A 19,968-nucleotide genomic window follows, 5' to 3' on the forward strand; every position below is an offset into this window, starting at 1 on the left:
GAAGAACATTCATTTCCGGGCGCGTAAAATCTTCCGTGCGGGCTATTAGTAATAATAATTTTATAATCGCCCTGCAAAAACATCAGTAGTGATTTTTTAAAATGTATCTATCTAATGAAATAAAGGCCATCATCTCTTAACTAAAATAATTTAATTAGCGTACTTACTTACTAACTTACTTACGATTGATGGGAGAAACTGGTTCGACTCACCTTTTTATACTCCCCCCCCCCCCCCCCCCCACGACTGGACCGCTGGCAGGACAGGACCGATTATTTTATCATGTCCGGGCCAGAACTGCAAGCAATCTCCCAACTATTGGGATTTATAGGTTCCAGTGGTGTGGTGCTAGGCCGGAACTATTATAATGAGCTCTACTTCCGATGTTAAGACTTAATTTTTTTCATTTATTATGTCAGGTGAGTGAGTGTGAGCTTCTCTCTCACAGCCGCTGGAAGGGGTTCCATTCTAATCCTCCCCACTGCACACAAACTCAGTGATAGCGCCCGTTTTAAATAAACCCCTTCGGCACAATCATTGTAACATTTTCCAGGCCGGTGTTTTAGGAAATTGTTTATAACCTGCCCCCGCCCCCCGGGTTTGTCCCCCACCCCTGCATGTGCTGCATGCGAAAAATATAAATAAACATTAGAAGAGGGCGCTATTATCACCCACCGTGGGTACACAGCAGAACCATCATAGAGGAATCGAAATGAACAAACGGTTTTTAGTTTTCACCCACAACGGAATTTCGAATGTAACAAGAATTACATTATGTTTTGTTGGTATGTTATTGTTTTGATACATTCTTTGTTGCAGTACAAACAAGATGTTAAAATATTTTGTTTTAATGCACACCCACAATCTCCAGTGAGTCAACGTTTTGTCGATGTTTCATTTGTTTGTGTGTTTTGATCCCGTAAAAACGTAGTCAGATCTAAATGCATGAGAAAGCTTCATTTGAAAATATTTACCACGGTAATAATAGTCGATTGATACTGCCATTGGTGCCGTTTTATTTTTAGTAACTTCAACTAATTTTGATAAAGAGAGGATTTTTGATCGGGGGGGGGGGCATTATCTGCCCTGTGTATAGCGGGATAGGAACACAAGTACCAGTTTATAATAAGAAGTATGCGAGCCTTATCTGCCCATTCCCCCAATCTATAGGTAAAAAGAGGAGGGGTTCAGGACCCCTCCCCTTTTTACCCGAACTTTTGGGAGTGCAAAAGTTGCCCCGCCACGCCCCTTTTCAAATACGCACACCGACCAAGCGCTTTCAGCAGCACAGGACTCGGGTAATCTATCTGTTGCATGCCGGGAGATCGGGAGTATGACAACGTTTCGCGGAATGCGGTAGATCAGAAAGTAGCCATTTTCTGGATCAGCTCCCAAAGCTACCCAACCTTCACGTATCGGGTGATCGAGAACGCTTAAAATAAACCTGTAGAAACATGGAATATCCTTGGTGATTTCTGTCAAAGCCCCGACTAATAGTTGAGACTCAGCGATACAATTTGTCTCCGACTTGAAAATGTGCAGGAAAAAGTTCTGAGTGTACTTTGGACAGAAAAGTAAGTAGAGTTTTCGGCTGTTCGACGTAGTTTTTTGGGATTGACGTTGCACCGTTTTCAGGTTGGCCTAGTTTCCGGACAGACATAGACCACTGATTTGTTTCACAATTGAAGCGGAAAATACCACCATGGAGGAATAAACCATGAAAATGCCATGTATTTATTGTGATTTAATTGGTGACCTTTTAAATGCTTTATTGTTTTTAAATGTCGTGTTTGCATTGCTTTTGATGAGTATGATTGAACAATTTCTTTGTGATTTTTTTTATTTTATATTTTATTTTTTATATTAAATTAGAATTTTGCGATTTTGTTGAAATCATAAAAAATAAAAATGACAAATTAAAAGTTAAATTTTCAATCATTATTAAACATGTTTAATGTACATGTTTATGAATGATGGCTAGTTGCGATAACGTAACCCTCCTCCCGACGGCCGCACAGGCCGGAGGGTTATGAAGCATTCGCAATCTGTGCAGGGCGAAATAGTTAAAAACGTACAATTTCGACAGCTAGTCAGCAGATTTGCTCAATTTTTACCACTTTTGAAAATCATGACACAAATTCTAGGAACACATATTTGATCCTCAATGTCTAATGAATCTTATCACTCAAAACACCATTGAGGAAATAATTTGAAGAAAAGGACAAAAACTTACCAGATCTCCGAGCGAAAGAGTAAAAAATATCCCAGGTTGAAAATTTGAATCTGAGGGGGGTGGAGCTTCGGCTGTGTGTGCACGTCACCAGGGTCAACGACTCAGCGCTGCGTGTGGTGCTTTGTGTATCCCGGTAACTGTGCAGCCGTAGTCTTGGTTCCAAAACCATTGGTGTTGCGCGGTCACACACAACCAACGTTCCGATCTATGCACGGCAAAAACTGTACACGCTTGTAATAACTGAACGTTAGTGAGCGCTCTGTTTCTCTGATTTCCGCATCACACCGCGTGTACAGTTTCAGATACATGCTTTCTATTCAACAAGGAAGGTGCAGATAGTTATGTGAATGCTCATTATTGCATCTGCCGTGTGTGAGATTCGGTGCTGGAACTCAGACTCGTGGGGGGGGGGGGGCAGGGGGCAGACAGAGAGCACTGCAATGAGCATGCATTAAAGGAACACGTTGCCTTGGATCGGACGAGTTGGTCTATAAAAAGCGTTTGAAACCGTTTGTTATGAATGTATATGGTTAGAAAGATGTTTTAAAAGTAGAATATAATGATCTACACAAGTATCTCTCAAAATTGCACGGTTTTCTTTTTACGTCGCGAACTATCACGGTCGGCCATTTATGGGGGTCAAAATTTTGACTCCCATAAATGGCCGACCGTGTTATTGGACGAGGTAAAAAGAAAACCACGCAATTTCGAGGCATATTTGTGTAGATCATTGTATTCTACTTTTACATCATCTTTCTAACTATATGCATTTTATAATAAACGGTCACAAAACGCTTTTCAAAGACCAACTCGACCGATCCAAGGCAACGTGTTCCTTTAAGTCTGAAAGTAACCTATTAAATTAGAATAGAGCCAATATGCTGGATTATATTCACTTCTTCGACAGGAATTGTCACGATCAAAACTTTTTTTATGCTGAAATTGCATCCCAGCTATGATGTGCATGCAGCTGAGAAGGCTGAATGAAATTATACTGTTGACGTTCCGTTTTAGGGCCTTGTCAAACGATGCACCTTTTCCAAGCAACTTGGAGGCAACCAACTGCAATGTATGCTACAGTATCACTTTCATAACACAGGAAGAATTTTTCAAACGATGTTTTACGATTCGTAAGAAAAATATGTGAACATTAAAATGTGAGAAGAGAATGCATTTTCTTCTTGGAGATTTCTTGGAATTGATGGCAAGTAAATTGCCCCAGATCAGTCTTATACTCTTAACTTTAGTCAAGGACGTCAGATTTTCAATAACTTGTTTTTAATGTCTTGAAACAAAATGAATTTTTAATAGTGTAGACTTAAAAATAAAATGCCAAATTTATTTACAGTTCTCCTAAAATCTTCCTCTTGTACCATGCAGTTTGTAATTGTAGCAAGAATTGATTCAAGATGGGAACTTTAAAGAGGCGGTATGAAGGGCTGGAGGTCAAGGTGTGTGACCCCAGGTCAGAGTTGAACCATGAGGCTCTATTGGTAAGTATTTTATCTTATTGATGATGTAAGTCAGGGTTTGCCCTTCACTTCTTAAAGGCAGTGGACACTATTGGTAATTACTCAAAATAATTATTAGCATAAAACCTTACTTGGTAACAAGTAATGGGGAGAGGTTGGTAGTATAAAACATTGTGAGAAAAGGCTCCCTCTGAAGTGGAGTAGTTTTTGAGAAAGTAGTTATTTTCCACAGATTTGATTTCGAGACCTCAAGCATTCAAGCAACTGAAAGCATACAACTCGTGTGTGACAAGGGTGTTTTTTCTTTCATTATTATCTCGCAACTTCGATGACCGATTGAGCTCAAATTTTCACAGGTTTGTTATTTTATGCATATATTGGGATACAGTCTTTGAAAATTACCAATAGTGCCCTGTGTCTTTAAGTGACCGGCCAGCAGGACCAGTATAGCTTGTTGTTTCACCAGTCCATGACATTTGTCACTAGTCCGTATTTCACATTAGATAGGGATGCTTTTCAGCGTTGAACTAGCCAGCCGAACCGCTTAGAATGAGTTTTGACGGGTCCTCTGTTTATTTATTGGAGAGTGCAAGTGTGAACCATCCCAGTGTTATTATACCGTAAAGCCCAGGTCATACTTCCTACGAATGCGCGTGCAAAGCAAATTTGACGTGAATTTGACATCACAATGCTGTTTTCGTTGCGAATATTTGCACTGCTCAACTGCTGCAAATTATTTGGTGCGAATTTGTGACGTCAACATTCGCTTCGCATTCGTATTTGCTGGAAGTATGAACCGGGTTTTAGTCAGTAGTCACGCCCATTGACACAGCTGGTGTCAAACTAAATAACCCAACCCCTTACAAGTTGGAATTATACATTGAGCTGACAGTTTTTCTTGCTGGTTGTACACAAGAAAAACAATGATTGAATGATAGTATTTTTGTATGAATTCCTAACTAATCGCCACTGCACTTGTCTGCGGAAGCGTCGAGCAAATAGGCTTAACAAATTCACTGCTTAAAAAAACAAAACATGTAGCGTAACTCCGTAAGCACAGTATTCCATGCAAGTTCGTTTTTGACTATTTTGACTTTTGTAAATTTGAATGATTGTCGCAGATTGCACAGCAGGGCTTGTAAAACAAAGGATACATGTAGGCCTAAACCATGTAAACAGTTATAAACACCAAGCAAAAAACAATTTTAGGACTTTGTTTTAATGAACCCTTCCCATGAAATATGCTAATTACATTCACACATGCGCACAAACCCTGTTGGTTGGCAAACGCCATAGAGTTGTGCACTAAACAGACGCACAATCGCGTCTGCGTCACGCACCCATTAGCCGTGTATAAAACAGCGCGATGTTCCCTCATTTTGCCAACCAAAACGCTCGTGCGCAAGTGCTATGTGCAATTTACATATTTCATTGGAAGGGTCTGTTCTACATGCTTATGGCATACATAAACAAAAAATCCAGAATGCCCAACAGTTTAAAAAAAAAACTGTCACAAATTGTGGCTCCTCCAATCAAAGTAAAATTATCAATTCTAAACATTAGAAAGAAGAAAAAGCTGTGCGGAGAGGTGTATTTTTGACTTGAAATATTTATTACTAAAAATGCAAATTTTTAACGTAAAATAGTTATAAACCGGTATCTACGATATCTATTTGGCTGAAAAAAAAGTGAGATTATCCTGTTTAAGGTTCTGTTGTCACATCCTGTCCGATGATGTGAACGCTTTTGGTGACAGAATCCCAGAAGAATGTCAATGGCCTGCCTGGCCATTCAACTGATGTCAAGTTCCATTAACACTTTGTGGCACACAAGTCGGTACCGCAGGACAAACATCCACAGCAAACAGGCTGGTAGAAATCCCCTCTGGTCCCCTGTTTTGATCCGGAATCATGCCCAAATGCACACAAGTCAAAATACTCCCTGTTTGATGGAGAAAACTTGACTTGAATAATACATGTAACCTTCTTTTCCAAGAAATCAAAGCTTCATTACTTATTCCAAATTAACAGATTGCAAACAGTTTGTACACAGGCCAACATGTAGTGTTATACTCTCAAAATCCAGGCAACATTTGCCATTAAATACACACTCATCCCGGTTTCTCTTTTAATTACTGTACTTTGTACCAGTGTACCAGTGTTGTAGACAGGGGAGGGGTGTGCAACCCCCATCCCCAAGTATCCCCTCCCCCCTTCATGCCCTGCCTAAACAATGCCAACTGAGAAAAAAAAATTACAGTGAACTTTAAAAGGAGGTTTACCATTAATTAGGTTACCATTATTTACAGTTTGGATTGGAGAAAACGTATTGTAGAACCATGGAGGAAGGGGTAGAACTATGCAGTTAGTGTTACTTGATGCTAAAATAAGTGGACTACATTTCAAGCCCTGCCCATTTTACATGCATCATGTGTGTATCAGCATGTGCATTACAGTGCTGCATGAAAGCTATGTGGAGGTTGGCTGTGTGCACTGGTATGTGTTTATGGACTGTATTAATGGGCAGGGCCCAGACCAAATGGCCCTGGTCAAAGAAAAGAAGATTACAAGCCATTGTCCATGGCATGTAGGCCAGGCCAACCAGGCATTCATAATGGTTGTGTATCCACTATCCAGTTACACTGCTAAATATAAGCCTCTAATGTAATAGAAGATGTATAGGGCTTACAATGTCAGTTGGTAATACAATTGTATTTTTTCAACTAGTTGCAGATGAATGAATGATATAGGCTAAATAATGGTACAGCACAATGTTTTTTGTTTTTTTGACTGCGCCTACACTACCTGGAACACCCAGCAGGGTGGATATGTGCGCATTACAAGTCTTATTGTTATTATTATTAACTGTAAACTTAGAAAATATGTGGATGTTCCCATACATTGTACATTACGTATCATTGTTTTTTTAGTAGGTATTTTTTTACAAATTAACTGTTATTTTATCATCAACACACAATTTGAAAGTTAAAATTTCACTGTTAATAAATTAAATTCACCTGAAACACACACTAGATTATAAGTAAATGGGTGTGGCAGTTGGGAAAGTACATGTAGCATGTAGCTGAGTGCACAGAAAGGCAATGCCTTTTGTTTTAGGAACTATTCATTCAATTGTTTTAATCCCCAAATGTAGAATAAACACTTACCTATGAAGGTTTCATTTTACAAGGTGTACAGCATTTTTGAGATATCGCAAAAAATCCGAAGCGGTTGTCTGCATGTAGTAATCCGTAATTGTAATTTCAATCTGAGAAATGTTTTAAGCATCGGCATGAAACCTTTCTCAGATTGAAATTGTTTCTATTTATGAATTCTATTAGAATCTCAAGTCTGACATTTAAACCATCTAAACCATGTTTGGTTGAGTGTAATGAAAAGCTTTAACCAGATTGTGTCCTTGTTTATCAACAACCTAGTCACTATTCCTGCCCTCAGTGAAGTATAATCCCATTACAATAAAGTAAGTGTTACACACATCCCTAGGCCACTTGTGAGCTTACACTCTGCAACATAAGTTACAGTCAACAAAATGCACATTTTGCTGAACTTCACGCATATAGCCTGAAAAGATCTGCAGAACTATACAAAACTAAACAAACCTCCCTCAAACAAAAAAACCTAGCATACACACAAAAAGGGCAAAAGCAATGTAGTGTGCCAGTTTGGAACAATTTAGCTTTAGCACTTGGGGAGAAATTCGTGTGATTGAATGTTTGCCAGATGTTAAAAACAGAAGATAAATTGATATGTGTTGTCTACATGTGTGTAAATAGACAAATGTCTGACCGGAGGTGCTGACAAGGCTGCGAACAAATCGAAGCACCACAGTACACGTAGGTTTATAAGAATAATATGGTTTTTGGAAAGATGAATCAGCCAGCCATATAGGGCCCCCTGACTCTTATGTATAGGGGTGGATTTCACAAAGGTAGTCCTAACTTTGGACTAGTCCTAGGCAATGCTAAGAGATATGACCAGTCCTAAGTTAGGATGAGTTACTGGTCCTAACTTAGGACCATTCCTATCTCTTAGCATTGCTTAGGACTAGTCCTAAGTTAGGACTACCTTTGTGAAATCGACCCCAGGCCTCCACGTGCTAGCCGTGGTGCCTGAGCTTTTGCTGCGTTGTCCTTCGCAAAGTTCTGATACGACTTTACATTTTCATCAGGCTACATGTAAATTGTGCCCCTTGCCAGAGAAAATAGATTTATTGTCATGCCCTTTCATTTCAATGTCTGATTTTGTGTACACAATGTAGGCTTACAACATGTACATGTAGCGCAGTCTTTTCAGAAAAAAATATTTCAGTTTTGCTTTCCCACTATTCGCGTTTCTTCCTTGTTCATTTCATATTACATTAAAGGGACACTGTCCATTCAATTTAATCTCGTTCCCTGGTTTTGAATGATGTATGTAGCCTGATCCTGTGTGGTGAATGCATATTAGTACATAAACTTGAGGTACACAGAACCATGCACGTGGTTTACATTTTACAGTAAGTTTACAGTGCACAAACAGTAAGTACTGTACTTTGTATAGTTTTAGGGAAATTGGTTTTTAAAATTTTATTTGAGAAAAACTCTAAGAGAAAATAGGTATTAATATGCTTCACTCAACAAAAATAAAAGCCATTTTAAATCAAATTCAAAAGTCAAAGATATTTCACATTTGAAATTATGATATTTTTCAATTGGACTTATCCGGTCAATGAGCTTACTGACCGAAATGCTAAAATCACAGTATTCGGGATCGCGGTCCAGTGTCTATTCAGAGCTTTGTAGCTGAAAATGTATTGAATTGTGTGGATTTCAGGAGGGCTGTGACAGTGTTTGGGTTTACTTTTGCAGACTCTCCAATATGCATTTCGTAAAGAGTTTTAGATTAATTTGACAGCACTCGTGATGTGCACAGTTGTACATCATACACCTTCAACACTCTCTGACTTTAATTGTTGAAATACCACTCAAGTCATTCGTGATATTTATCCATAGTATGCCGTCAAGGTCCGTTTATCCCAGCAGGAAATGAAAGATTTATCCGTAGAACCATGTGGATTATTAATTAGTAACCTGGGCACTTCTACAACAGTAATGTGTGAGTGTTGAATGTCATAAAGCTTTAGATTATGGTGGCCCCAGAGCTGTGAGCTAATTAATAGAGCCAATCAGGTTGACTGATTCCTTTTGGTGTTCATATCCTCCATGAACTGTGATGGGGTTGTGTACTATTATTGCGTACATTGCAGTTTGTGTAATGTACGTAACGTAATTGATGTGATGGTTAAAGTGGCTAAGCTATTTCTGGATTATTAGTATTACGTACAGCGTACCTGTATTATATAAACGGAGCAGCCATCTTGTCACCCGCCCCGTCCCAAGATCCAAACACTGTGCCCTCTTTTAAAGTTATTAAGAACAAATCTGACACATGTGTAAGTTGAATATTTATGATGCATTGTTGTGATTACCTTTTGATGAAGATATGATTTACAGGGGAAACAAGGGATTCAATTTTGATATTTTTTTTTTTTTTTTCAAAAGAAGAGATGATGTTTATTGTGTACTTGTCAATGTACAGCCTGACACTTGCCTGACAGATGTATACAACGACAATAAAAGTTTTCACTGTGAGTGATTTGATTTGAATTGTTTGTTAATATTGAACATTAGATGGTATAATATGACTTTACTCAAGTATCAAACGGTGATTTGTACCTTCCCCTTGACAGACATGAAATAATAAGATGTCATTATGAAAGAATCTGTTCTTTTCTTTTTAAAAAAAGAGTAGCACCAGAAAGTGCAGCAGGAGGTCAACATGAAACCACAACTACTCACAATACAGGGAAAGCAAACATCAGTCATACATGTAGCAATGTGATTTTAGTGTAGGCTGATGATTGATGGTAGAAAAATGCAGTTATGTCAGACATCGCCAAGGTCAGATTACCAGAGTCTGGTTCCACACCTTCCCTTTGTAGCTTCTCAATGGTTGTTTCTTGTTTAGGTCACAGTGGACAGACCATGGTTTATAGGAAATTATGACAGCGTGATGTCACTGTGGGTTTCAGCATGCCAGGAAAAGTCAGGGAGTCAAACCTATTTTTATATCCATCTGATGCCCATGGACGGTCCTGCCCAGCTTGAGTTTGTTTTCCTATTTTTGCGATTGTGTGTTCACCAGGCCCGGGGGTCAATGACATCTACATTTCTAGCAGTAGTTTTACATTCAAGTGTGTTCAGTCAAGGTTTATTGACAGGTCTACTCAATTTAGGTTGGCAACTTTGATATCCAGGAGCAAAACATAGCGGGATGAATTTGAAAATAAAAGTTTAGAATAAATTAAAAAATGAAATAAAATACATTAGGCCTAATAGTTTGAAACCATTTAAATCTTTGTTATGAGATGAGACTCAATTTGCTCTTACAGCCATTGGACCCTTTCAGTACAGAAAAAAAAGAAAAAGTTCACAGATTTACAAATAACTTACAGGGTTTACAGAATGTAATGGTGAAAGAGTTCTCTTGAAATATTATTCCATGAAATGCTTTACTTTTTGAGAAAACAGTAAAACAATATCAATTCTCGTTAACGAGAATTACGGATTTATTTTAAACACATGTCATGACTAGGCCTGGGGGAATTATTTGAATATCCGGTTAATGGCGAATAGGTTTTCCTATCCGTAACCGCGAATGCCTTTTTTTTCTTAACCGGATATCCGCATAGGGCGCAAATACATATGTACAAACCGGATAATTCTGTAATAACAACCGAGTAACCGGATATTCTTTAACTATCCGAATATCCGCAGACGTCGGGCGACAACGGATATAAATGTTTAGTCTGAATCCTTATGAAACTTCTGTTAAGACAGCATAAAACAGTATAAATTAAGTATTTTACTATGCTCACCTCCGTGAAGAGTTAAAACAATGAAATTTCTGGCGTAATTTGTCCAAAGATTACACAAGTTTTCCTTCACGTAGAGTCAATCACGATCAAAAGAAAAAGCAAATCGCCATCTTTAAATTAGATCCGGTCATTTTTATGAATGAACCGAGTGACACTGTCTAAAACTAATATCAATCCGCCCATAAGATCTCATTCACAAATGAACAGCGCCCTCTATTGGCAAAAAAAATATATTTTTTTAATATTTTTTTTTAAATAGCGCACTCTCGTGGCGAAAAAAATTAATCGAGTATCCGGTTAATTTCGGATAGTTGGCCAGCGGTATCCGAATAACAAAATTTCACTATTCGCCCAGCACTAGTCATGACACGGCGAAACGCACGGATACAAGGGTGGGTTTTTCCGTTATTTTCTTCCGACTCCGATGACCGATTATGCCCAAATTTTCACAGGTTTGTTATTTTATATAGAAGTTGTGATACACGAAGTGTGGGCCTTGGACAATACTGTTTACCAAAAGGGTCCAATGACATTAATTTTGCCATTTATATGAGAAAGATGTATCCACTGATTTGGTGTACAGTCTCAGCCGTAGTGCGGTAATCTTCAAATGTTGAAGCAGCACTTGAAAGGAAGAAGAAGAAGAAGAACATCATTGAAACATTGTCCACTGTAATTGTGGTTTACTTTAAAGACAGTGGACACTATTGGTAATTGTCAAAGACCAGTCTTTGCACTTAGTGTATCTCAACATATATGCATAAAATAACAAACCTGTGAAAATTTGAGCTCGATTGATTGTCGGAGTTGCGAGATAACCATAAAAGAAAAAACACCCTAGTCACACGAAGTTGTGTGCGTTTAGATGCTTGATTTCGAGACCTCAAATTCTAAACTTGAGGTCTCGAAATCAAATTCGTGGAAAATTACCTCTTTCTCGAAAACATGGCACTTCAGAGGGAGCCGTTTCTCACAATGTTTTATACCATCAACCTCTCCCCATTACTCGTCACCAAGAAAGGTTTTATGCTGATAATTATTTTGAGTAAACGATAGTGTCCACTGCCTTTAAACCTAATAACATACACAGTACATCTTACTGGTGTATGTTTCCCATGAGTGATCGTGTGTTATGGTTTTAAACAGTCTTTTTTAAATCAATAAATACATGTAAGTTACTCCTAGGGTATGTTCAGACAGCGTGCTAACTTAGACCCGAACCGGTCTAACTTTTACGAGCAGCGGGGGGTGGTCGTAAAAATAAAAACCCATTGCGTTCAGACAGCACAGAGTTAAACCCGATCCGGTTTATCTTCGGTTTTAAGAGGTCAAAGTAGACGCGACCCGTTGCTCTAACATCCGGTTTTGTTCATCAGATTCACGCACCGAGTATGCCGAGATACTGAGTGTCCCATGCCCTGGATGATCAGACAGGGCATAATTATTGGATACAAATGGTTCAATCGAACGCGGTAACAGTTTTACCGTTAGGAGGATATGGGCACTTAAAACAAACATGAACACGACTCGAAATTATTTTTTTAAACGAACAAAATATTGATACAAACCGCCGAGAAAACTCACCAAAATATTGTCCATATTCCATGAAACAGAACACGTTTCATTTTTGTGTTTTGTTTTATACCACTGTTTCCGATTTAATAAATACTTTTAGTTTGTACTTCAATCGATTGGAAGTTGCGATCTCTCAAAAGCTGGTGCCGCGATTTTTATTCTGATTCGTTCATAAACACAACTACACACGTGCAAGTTACGTAAATACATTTACTTTGCAGTATTTTCCCAACTCCCCAACAACGTGGTGATATTGCTGGCGTAGGGAATTTCCCCTACACACAGCCTCGCGCCCACTGCAGTTCATTCTCCAAGATTGAAAGTAATAGAAAGGCACATCCACGGGATCGGTGATGGATAACTATGGGATATCAGAGAGTGATCACTATGGGATGGCAGCGCTGTACATGTGAGAAGCATTACAAAAATGCTTCTTCGCTGCGCTCGTAGTGTACGCATGAAAAGCAGTTTCAATTTATTGTAGGACACTCAACAAAAAAAGCTTGGAAAATATAATTTTGTTTCAGAATTTAATAAATCATGGGCGTGGGCCTGTGTTAAACTGCATACACCGATCGAGAGGGTTTCGCCAACTCGGTAAGCGGCAAGAAAGTAATATAAATACTCGGTGCTTTTCAGCATCAGAGGCAACAGAAACCGTATACAAATACTCCGGGTCCCGGGCGTGTGCATTGAACCACACAATGGGTAGTCCGTTGTGAGTTAAAACCGGATGTCATTCTGTCCACACGCAGTGTTAAAAGATAAACCCGAACCGGTTTAGACTTAGACCGCCTCGCTGGACGGTTTAAGTTTTGGGGTTTAAACCCGATCCGGTCTAACTTTATTTGCGTTCACACGCACAAAAGTTGAACCCGAACCGGTCTAAGTGGACTTAGACCAACTTTAGTACGGCGTGTGAACGACCTCCTAGACATTTTAAGGGGACTGTAAATGGAATGCGATATCATGACAGGCTCTGGACAAGTATGTAATGACGTCAAGACCTACTGTTTGTCAGTTCATGTCCTGTAATGATCAGTGAGTGCTTAGAGATTGCGATAATTTTATCCCTCGTTAGGCAGCTGTAGAGAGGTGGGGTTTTTCAGTATAAATTTCCTGTCAGTGTGTTTACGCACAGAATTCCTCCAATCAAACGGAAGGGCTGAAAGTTGTTCAGCAGGGTGCAAGGTAGTTGGCCATCAATGCGTACAGGCTGCTTTTGCTGTTTTCTCCCTTCGTAATCCTAACCTCTTTAATATCCAAAAATGCAAGTCTCTGGTATGTACATATATGTACAAATGTAAACCTACAGTGTAAAAACCAAAAGCTGTTTTGATTTTGATGGGGTTGTACTCTGTTCCTTGCTCTTCGGTTACAACGTGTGTACAATGTAGGCCTATAAATGGCAGTTGAACAAATGGACGAGCAGTTCAATATTTGCTATTATTTAGTCAGCCAGCTGGCTATTTCATTGACTTGTCACAGCAACAAGTGTAAAACCAAGGTCTGCAGTTGTGCGCACATCTGGTTTCAACTTCACCATCTGCACATTTTTGTTATTATTAGGTACTTGATAGTTCATGTTGTGGTGCATGTAGCAATAAAGGATAATTTTGGGTAGTCTGGTAAAACATTTGACAGGATGGAGGAGGGGTGGGGGGGGGGGAGGCAAGTGAACTGGTGGGGTGGGCCAGCTGGTTAATGTTATACAAAATGTAGGTAGTGGACAAGTTGTTTAAAAAAAATGTTTGTTGGGTGAGACATGTAGGGTACTTATAACACTCCCCTCTTCATGATCAAAGACTGCTCTTGCGAGACCACTGCTCGCACACAAGCAAGGCTGCTGCTGGTCACAAGAACTGTCTCATCGAGGCCAGCAGTGTTATGAGAAACATCCCCAGTGCTGCTAGAATCGCGAAGAGAGTCGGAACGCTATCACCACAAAAAACATTTAACGACTTGTCCATGTTCAAAGTTAATGAAGACCCCAAAACAGGCGGCCTCTGGTTTGGGAAAATAACCCACACACAGGCTCAATACAAGTTGTACATGTACAGTGTACTTACTGTAGTGTTACTTGGAATGCAACACGATTGTATTCATGCTCAATGTAAATATTGACACTATGTGTTTGGTTGTTTACACCGTTCTAATTTTATTTAGAGGCAAATACATGTAGTGTGTACGTATCCATCGGGCTCTAATGCCAAACATGTGTACGCAAATGTGTTCTGTAAAGTACTTAAAGTCACCTGGAAATAGAATTTTTTTTCTTTCAAACATATGAGTATATTGCTTACGAACAATAAAACATTTTTTTTAGTAATTGTTTGTCACGATTTATATGTTTAAAAAATATATAAAGTTGTTTGGGGGGCTGACTCCACCTACCCCTTTTGTGACGTCATTCAAGGCAGACTTTGCCTGCAATGCGTATAGTAAACACACGTGCAAAGTACAGTTTAGTCCAAGTCGTGAGTTGGTACATTTCAAAAAGTGTTTTTCTGCATTCAGCAGCAATACACCTGGTCGGCATTGCCGGAAAAAACAATTTTATTTTTTTTGAAACGTACAAACTCACGACTTGGTCCGTACATGTTTATTCACATTCAACTCATCAAAACACATATATTAGTGACAAAAGCTTTATTTTGAAAAAATACCACTTCCAGGTGACTTTAAGTAGCACAACAGAATGTGGTTGATGTGGTGGTTGATCAATCATGTGCGTTCTACAAAATGCACTCATCCATCCTTTGTTAGACTATGAGTACAAAAGAAAATTGTCTGACTTGGTATTTAACTCTATGTCATGTATGTAAGCTACAATGTAGGCCTACATACACAATTCATAAAGGCCCTACAATTACATTGTGTACAACGGTGTACTTTATGTACGCATGGAGGTGGGTGTGGCTCCTACTATGTATTGTAAAAAAATGACAATATCAAAATAGATGATAAGGACTTGTTTTGAGTAGGCCTACATTTTACAGTACCAGTACATGTCTACTGTACGTGTACAATGTGTTTTGACAAGGAATGCAATTCAAACTACATCCATTAGGCCTACATTCAAATATTGTACAAAATGTATGTCACGTGTACATAATGTACAAAGTACAAGCTGTATGTAGTTTATTCGAATACGTAGCCTACAAACTTATAATACTACACATTGACATTTTGCATGTTTTGCATGAACGCACGAACGAATTTACTAATTGGTCTTGTGTGATCTCTCACACATAATATGCAGGAATCGTGGTTTATATGACTGCATAAAAAGAGAATTTGCATTAGTTGCCTTTTATATGAACAGTAAGTGTACATGTAGCAAGAAGCTTGTGAAGTGGACTGGTCCGATTACAGTGACTTCTGCTACTGGTAGATGAGCAACGTTCAAGTGTTACATGATATTATCTCCAACTCAATGGAGAGCAAGCCCATGAGCTAACCCAATCTGTTCACACAGTCAGTGTAAAGCGCGAATAGACGTTGACTTTATTTTTACACTGCTAAAGTCGCTGGTCTGATCGTGGGGGGGGGGGGGGGCATGGTTTCATACACACTGACTGTAAAATATTACTGTTAAAACAAACTGAAGTGACAGAATATTTATGTATTTATTCATTAGATTCACCACTATCATGCCATGTGCGCGACAAGCTTTAAGGCTGGTCGATTTAAAAATTGATTGTCAATGACATGTCATGTCCTCTTTTAGTATGATCAGGTTGTGTACACATGTAGTTTTTGTACACTGTTTGTATACTTTTTGCATTGAGCGAATCTATGTTTTTTTAAATATTTTTTTTTTAACTTTGAGTGTTCATAGTACCGTTGTCAATAGTAATTTTATTTCTCCAGGCCTCCTGTGTGTGTGCATGTGTACATGTACACTTCACAGTGCTGACTGGAATGACAGAGCCAGATCTGTTTGTCACTCTATGTGTGTGTGTGTGACCTAGCCTTCTGTAATAGTATGCAAGGAATGCAATTGTCCTGTCACTGTGTAAGTTGGACCAGAGAGAGCTCTGTACTGTGGGTTTGGACTGTTTGCTGTATCACAGTCAGCATTGAGCAACAGTCTGCAGTCTGGCTGCTGACTGCATGCTGAAAAACAAACCACAGATCATCATGCTAACACTGAATGCTATGGCTATCAGTCACAGCCCATGATACATGATAGGCCCATAGATCAACTCAACCACATTTCAATGATAGCATTAACAGAGTGATTCATACTGTTTATGACATATGCAGTAATCGGGTTTCATGTTTATTTTTAATGCAATTAGTGGGAGTCGTTGGACAGTGAAAGCAATATTTTTTTGTGGATTGCTCTTCCTCCCCCCTTCCTTGAAATGAATCATTGTTGATAATCTGGCCGCCACATCAGTAACAGAAATGCCAACTGCATGAGCCCAGGTTTATTTTGCATGCAATCATGCGATTGCAGTTCACTGCAAATCTAAATAACAATATGAAAACATTTTCTTGGGGTGGCTAAAAGTGGACTTTGAGACAGTTTTTGTGTAGGCATACATGTAGGCCCTAGTACTAAATGGTCAGGTCTGACACTTCCTTCTGTACTGAGGGCAAGGCAGTTTTGTTTACAAACTTACAGACATTTCTGATATTCTTAAAGACACTGGACACTATTGGTAATTGTCAAAGACTAGTTTTTACAGTTGGTGTATCTCAACCTATGCATAAAATAACAAACCTGTGAAAATTTGAGCTCAATCGGTCGTAGAAGTTGCGAGATAATAATGCAAGAAGAAAACACCCTTGTCACACGAAGTTGTGTTCTTTCAGATGCTTGATATCGAGACCTCAAATTCTAAATCTGAGATCTCAAAATCAAATTCGTGGAAAAATTACTTCTTTCTCGAAAACTACGTCACTTCAGAGGGAGCCGTTTCTCATAACGTTTTATACTATCAACCTCTCCCCCAATACTCGTTACCAAGTAAGGTTTTATGCTAATTATTTTGAGTTATTACCAATAGTGTCCACTACCTTTAAACCACCAAGTTTGGAGTGATTTCTAGGAAAAATAAATACAATGTTTACATAACTTTTGCTCTGCTATTATGCCACACTATAAATTGAAGCTTTAAAGGATTCGGGTACTTTTCCAAAATGTCCATAGATTCACATTAAACTTACAGGGTTTGAAGAAGTGGAAAGCTTCCCTTCAAATATTACTTACTGAGGTGCTGTAGTTTTTGAGAAATGAGTAAAAGAATGTCATAAAAATGCGTTTGTAAAATGATTAAAATAATTTTCGTCTATTTTCATGACATTGTTTTACTTATTTCACCAAAACTACAGCACCTCGGCACATAATATTTTCAGGGAAGCTTTCTACTATCATTATCTTCAAACTGTGTAAGTTTAGTGTAAATCTGTGGACATTGTGTTTTTTGTCCCACAAAAGTTACATATAGACATTTTATTGAAAATACTCATTAGACAACATTAAGGTATTTAAACAATTATGCATATTTTTGTTTTCTACTGGTACTAACAAAGCTTTCCTTGAAGTTTTATTCAGACCCTGCAGTTCTCAGGTTGTAGTAAACAATTCAAAAATAACCAAGGCATCCGTGTCTATAGACATTGTGTGTGATTACGTGATATAATTTGTTTTCATAAGAGCCACAGAGTAGAGCCACAGAGCCTGGACTTCCTGGGCCCAATTTCATAGAGCTGCTTTAAACAGCAAAATGTTAGAATTGTCTTCTGAGCAGAATTGCGCAGGATACCAGTCACAAATTATACAAGTGAAATGGTAGTTTGGCTGGTAACCTTGATAAGCATAGTTTTGTTGTGCTTAGCTACTTTGTGTGCTAAAGGAGCTCTATGAAATTGGGCCTTGCAAGGCATGATGCGTACACAACCCAACTGAAGAACACATACAAATCTAAAATGTTATAGGCCTAGAAGTTGCAGTCAGGCCTGATACTTCACGGAGGCAACGGAGGCGATTGCCTCCGTTGCCCCTTGCCATTGCCTCAGTGCCCTTGAAATGCTCCAGTATAAATTTATAATTTCCTCATAAGGTGCCCTTTGCCAAAGAGAAAATGCCTTGGTGCCCTTGCCCTTTCAAAAACGAAGCATACAGCCCTGTGCAGTAGTCCGATTTTTATCAGCATTCTCCTGAAGCTAATCAGAGCATACCGATTGAAAGGTGGAGTCATTATTCCGCGGTTCTTTTCAGAACCAACACCACTCAAAAGAGATTTGCACATGTTGTTATGTAGCCTACATACTGCTAACCTCTCTTCTTTCCACCATACAACATGTGCAGAGGTGAAAAGGTGCAAATCATACTGATTGTTATCAACTTTAGATAAAATATAAACTTGAAGAAACTCAAACTTGTTAATGTGGAAATTATGACACATTTCTCATGACCAGTTGATAGTAATCTCACCTGCCAGGAAATAACTTGGAATGTACAAGGTCATTGGTTTTGTAAACAAGGGTTACATGGTCTATGGATAGACATACAAAAAGTTGTTATGAAATTTGATGGTGGTTTTGGGGCTGCCATAAATAGTCCAGACTGTGGTTTGTTTACGACATTGACAATAAATTCAACTTATTATAGATCTATACATGTACATGCAACCATGCAAGTGTGCTACGCTAATATTATTGTGTTGGCTGTTTGATTAAAATAAACAAAAGGAAGAGACAAACCCCAAGGGCAAAATGAAACAATGCATTGCCGACATCCTTTATTTTCTCATTGTCGGGTCTGGTAGTCGTTGGTGTTATGATGATTATTCCCTTGTAGAATATACTGGCCTTTTTTATTTCATTTGTTGTATTTTTTTGTGTCAAAATTGTGTATTTTCCTTTTCAATTATTGTTCTGTGTGCACTTTCCTGTTGTCAAATGAAAAGTGAAATTTAGCATTGCTTGGACAGACAATTCTGTGCCTACTGTACATGTAGGACTACCACTACTTGTATTCTATACTTAATACTGTGATTTGTCAGGATGAAAAAACATTAGACTTTTATTTGATTTCTGACCTTTTTAAAGCCTGCCTGGTTTAAAATAAAGTACATACGTAGTCTTTATTTTCTTCACGAACAATGCATCATGCATTTATACAACAATGTGTACGTACAACACGCTAAGATTGGCTGTTGATAATTTCCATTTCATTAGAAAACTTTAATGGACTTCAATGTTCACAAGCCGAGGAAAAGAAAGCTGAACAAGTGTGTGGCAGGGCTATGCAATCTGTAAATGATCTGTGTATGCATCTAGGAGTAACCACTGTGTACATGCATCATAAGAAAGCATTACATCATGGCCGTGGTATGCACCCTGACTGTACCATGAGCAAAGAACAGTTGAAATGTTATTATTCAATTGTATCAGAGTCAGTCAGTATACTGGAGCAACTACCAGCCCCTGTACTCTGAGAAACGTTTCTTGCAGATAGCTCTATCTTATTGTGCCCCTTTTACTAAAAATACAATTCTTTGCACTGCTTGTTAACATACATGAAATCTATTTTAATTATTTTTTGATGGGGGAGTATTTTCATATTGTTTGCATTCAGGGTTTAAAGGCAGTGGACACTATTGGTAATTATTTTAAAATAATTATTAGCATAAAACCTTACTCGGTAACGAGCAATGGGGAGCTGTTGATGGTATAAAACATCGTGAGAAACGGCTCCCTCTGAAGTAACGTAGTTTTCGAGAAAGAAATAATTTT

General features: G+C 38.6%; 1 protein-coding gene across 3 annotated transcripts in view; it reads left to right on the forward strand.

Moving 5' to 3' along the window:
* Positions 1-1,377: 1,377 nt before the first annotated feature.
* The window catches only part of LOC139952117 (rho-associated protein kinase 2-like), a 79,632-nt gene continuing 61,041 nt past the window's right edge, over positions 1,378-19,968 (forward strand). For all 3 annotated transcript variants that reach the window (XM_071951076.1, XM_071951078.1, XM_071951079.1), the window contains exons 1-2: positions 1,378-1,574; positions 3,614-3,726. In XM_071951076.1, coding sequence (XP_071807177.1) covers positions 3,643-3,726 — 84 coding nt within the window. In that variant the 5' untranslated portion in view covers positions 1,378-1,574; positions 3,614-3,642. The remainder of the gene's footprint in view (positions 1,575-3,613; positions 3,727-19,968) is intronic.

The sequence above is a fragment of the Asterias amurensis genome, chromosome 20 (assembly GCF_032118995.1).
Source record: "Asterias amurensis chromosome 20, ASM3211899v1".
Taxonomy (NCBI): domain Eukaryota; kingdom Metazoa; phylum Echinodermata; class Asteroidea; order Forcipulatida; family Asteriidae; genus Asterias; species Asterias amurensis.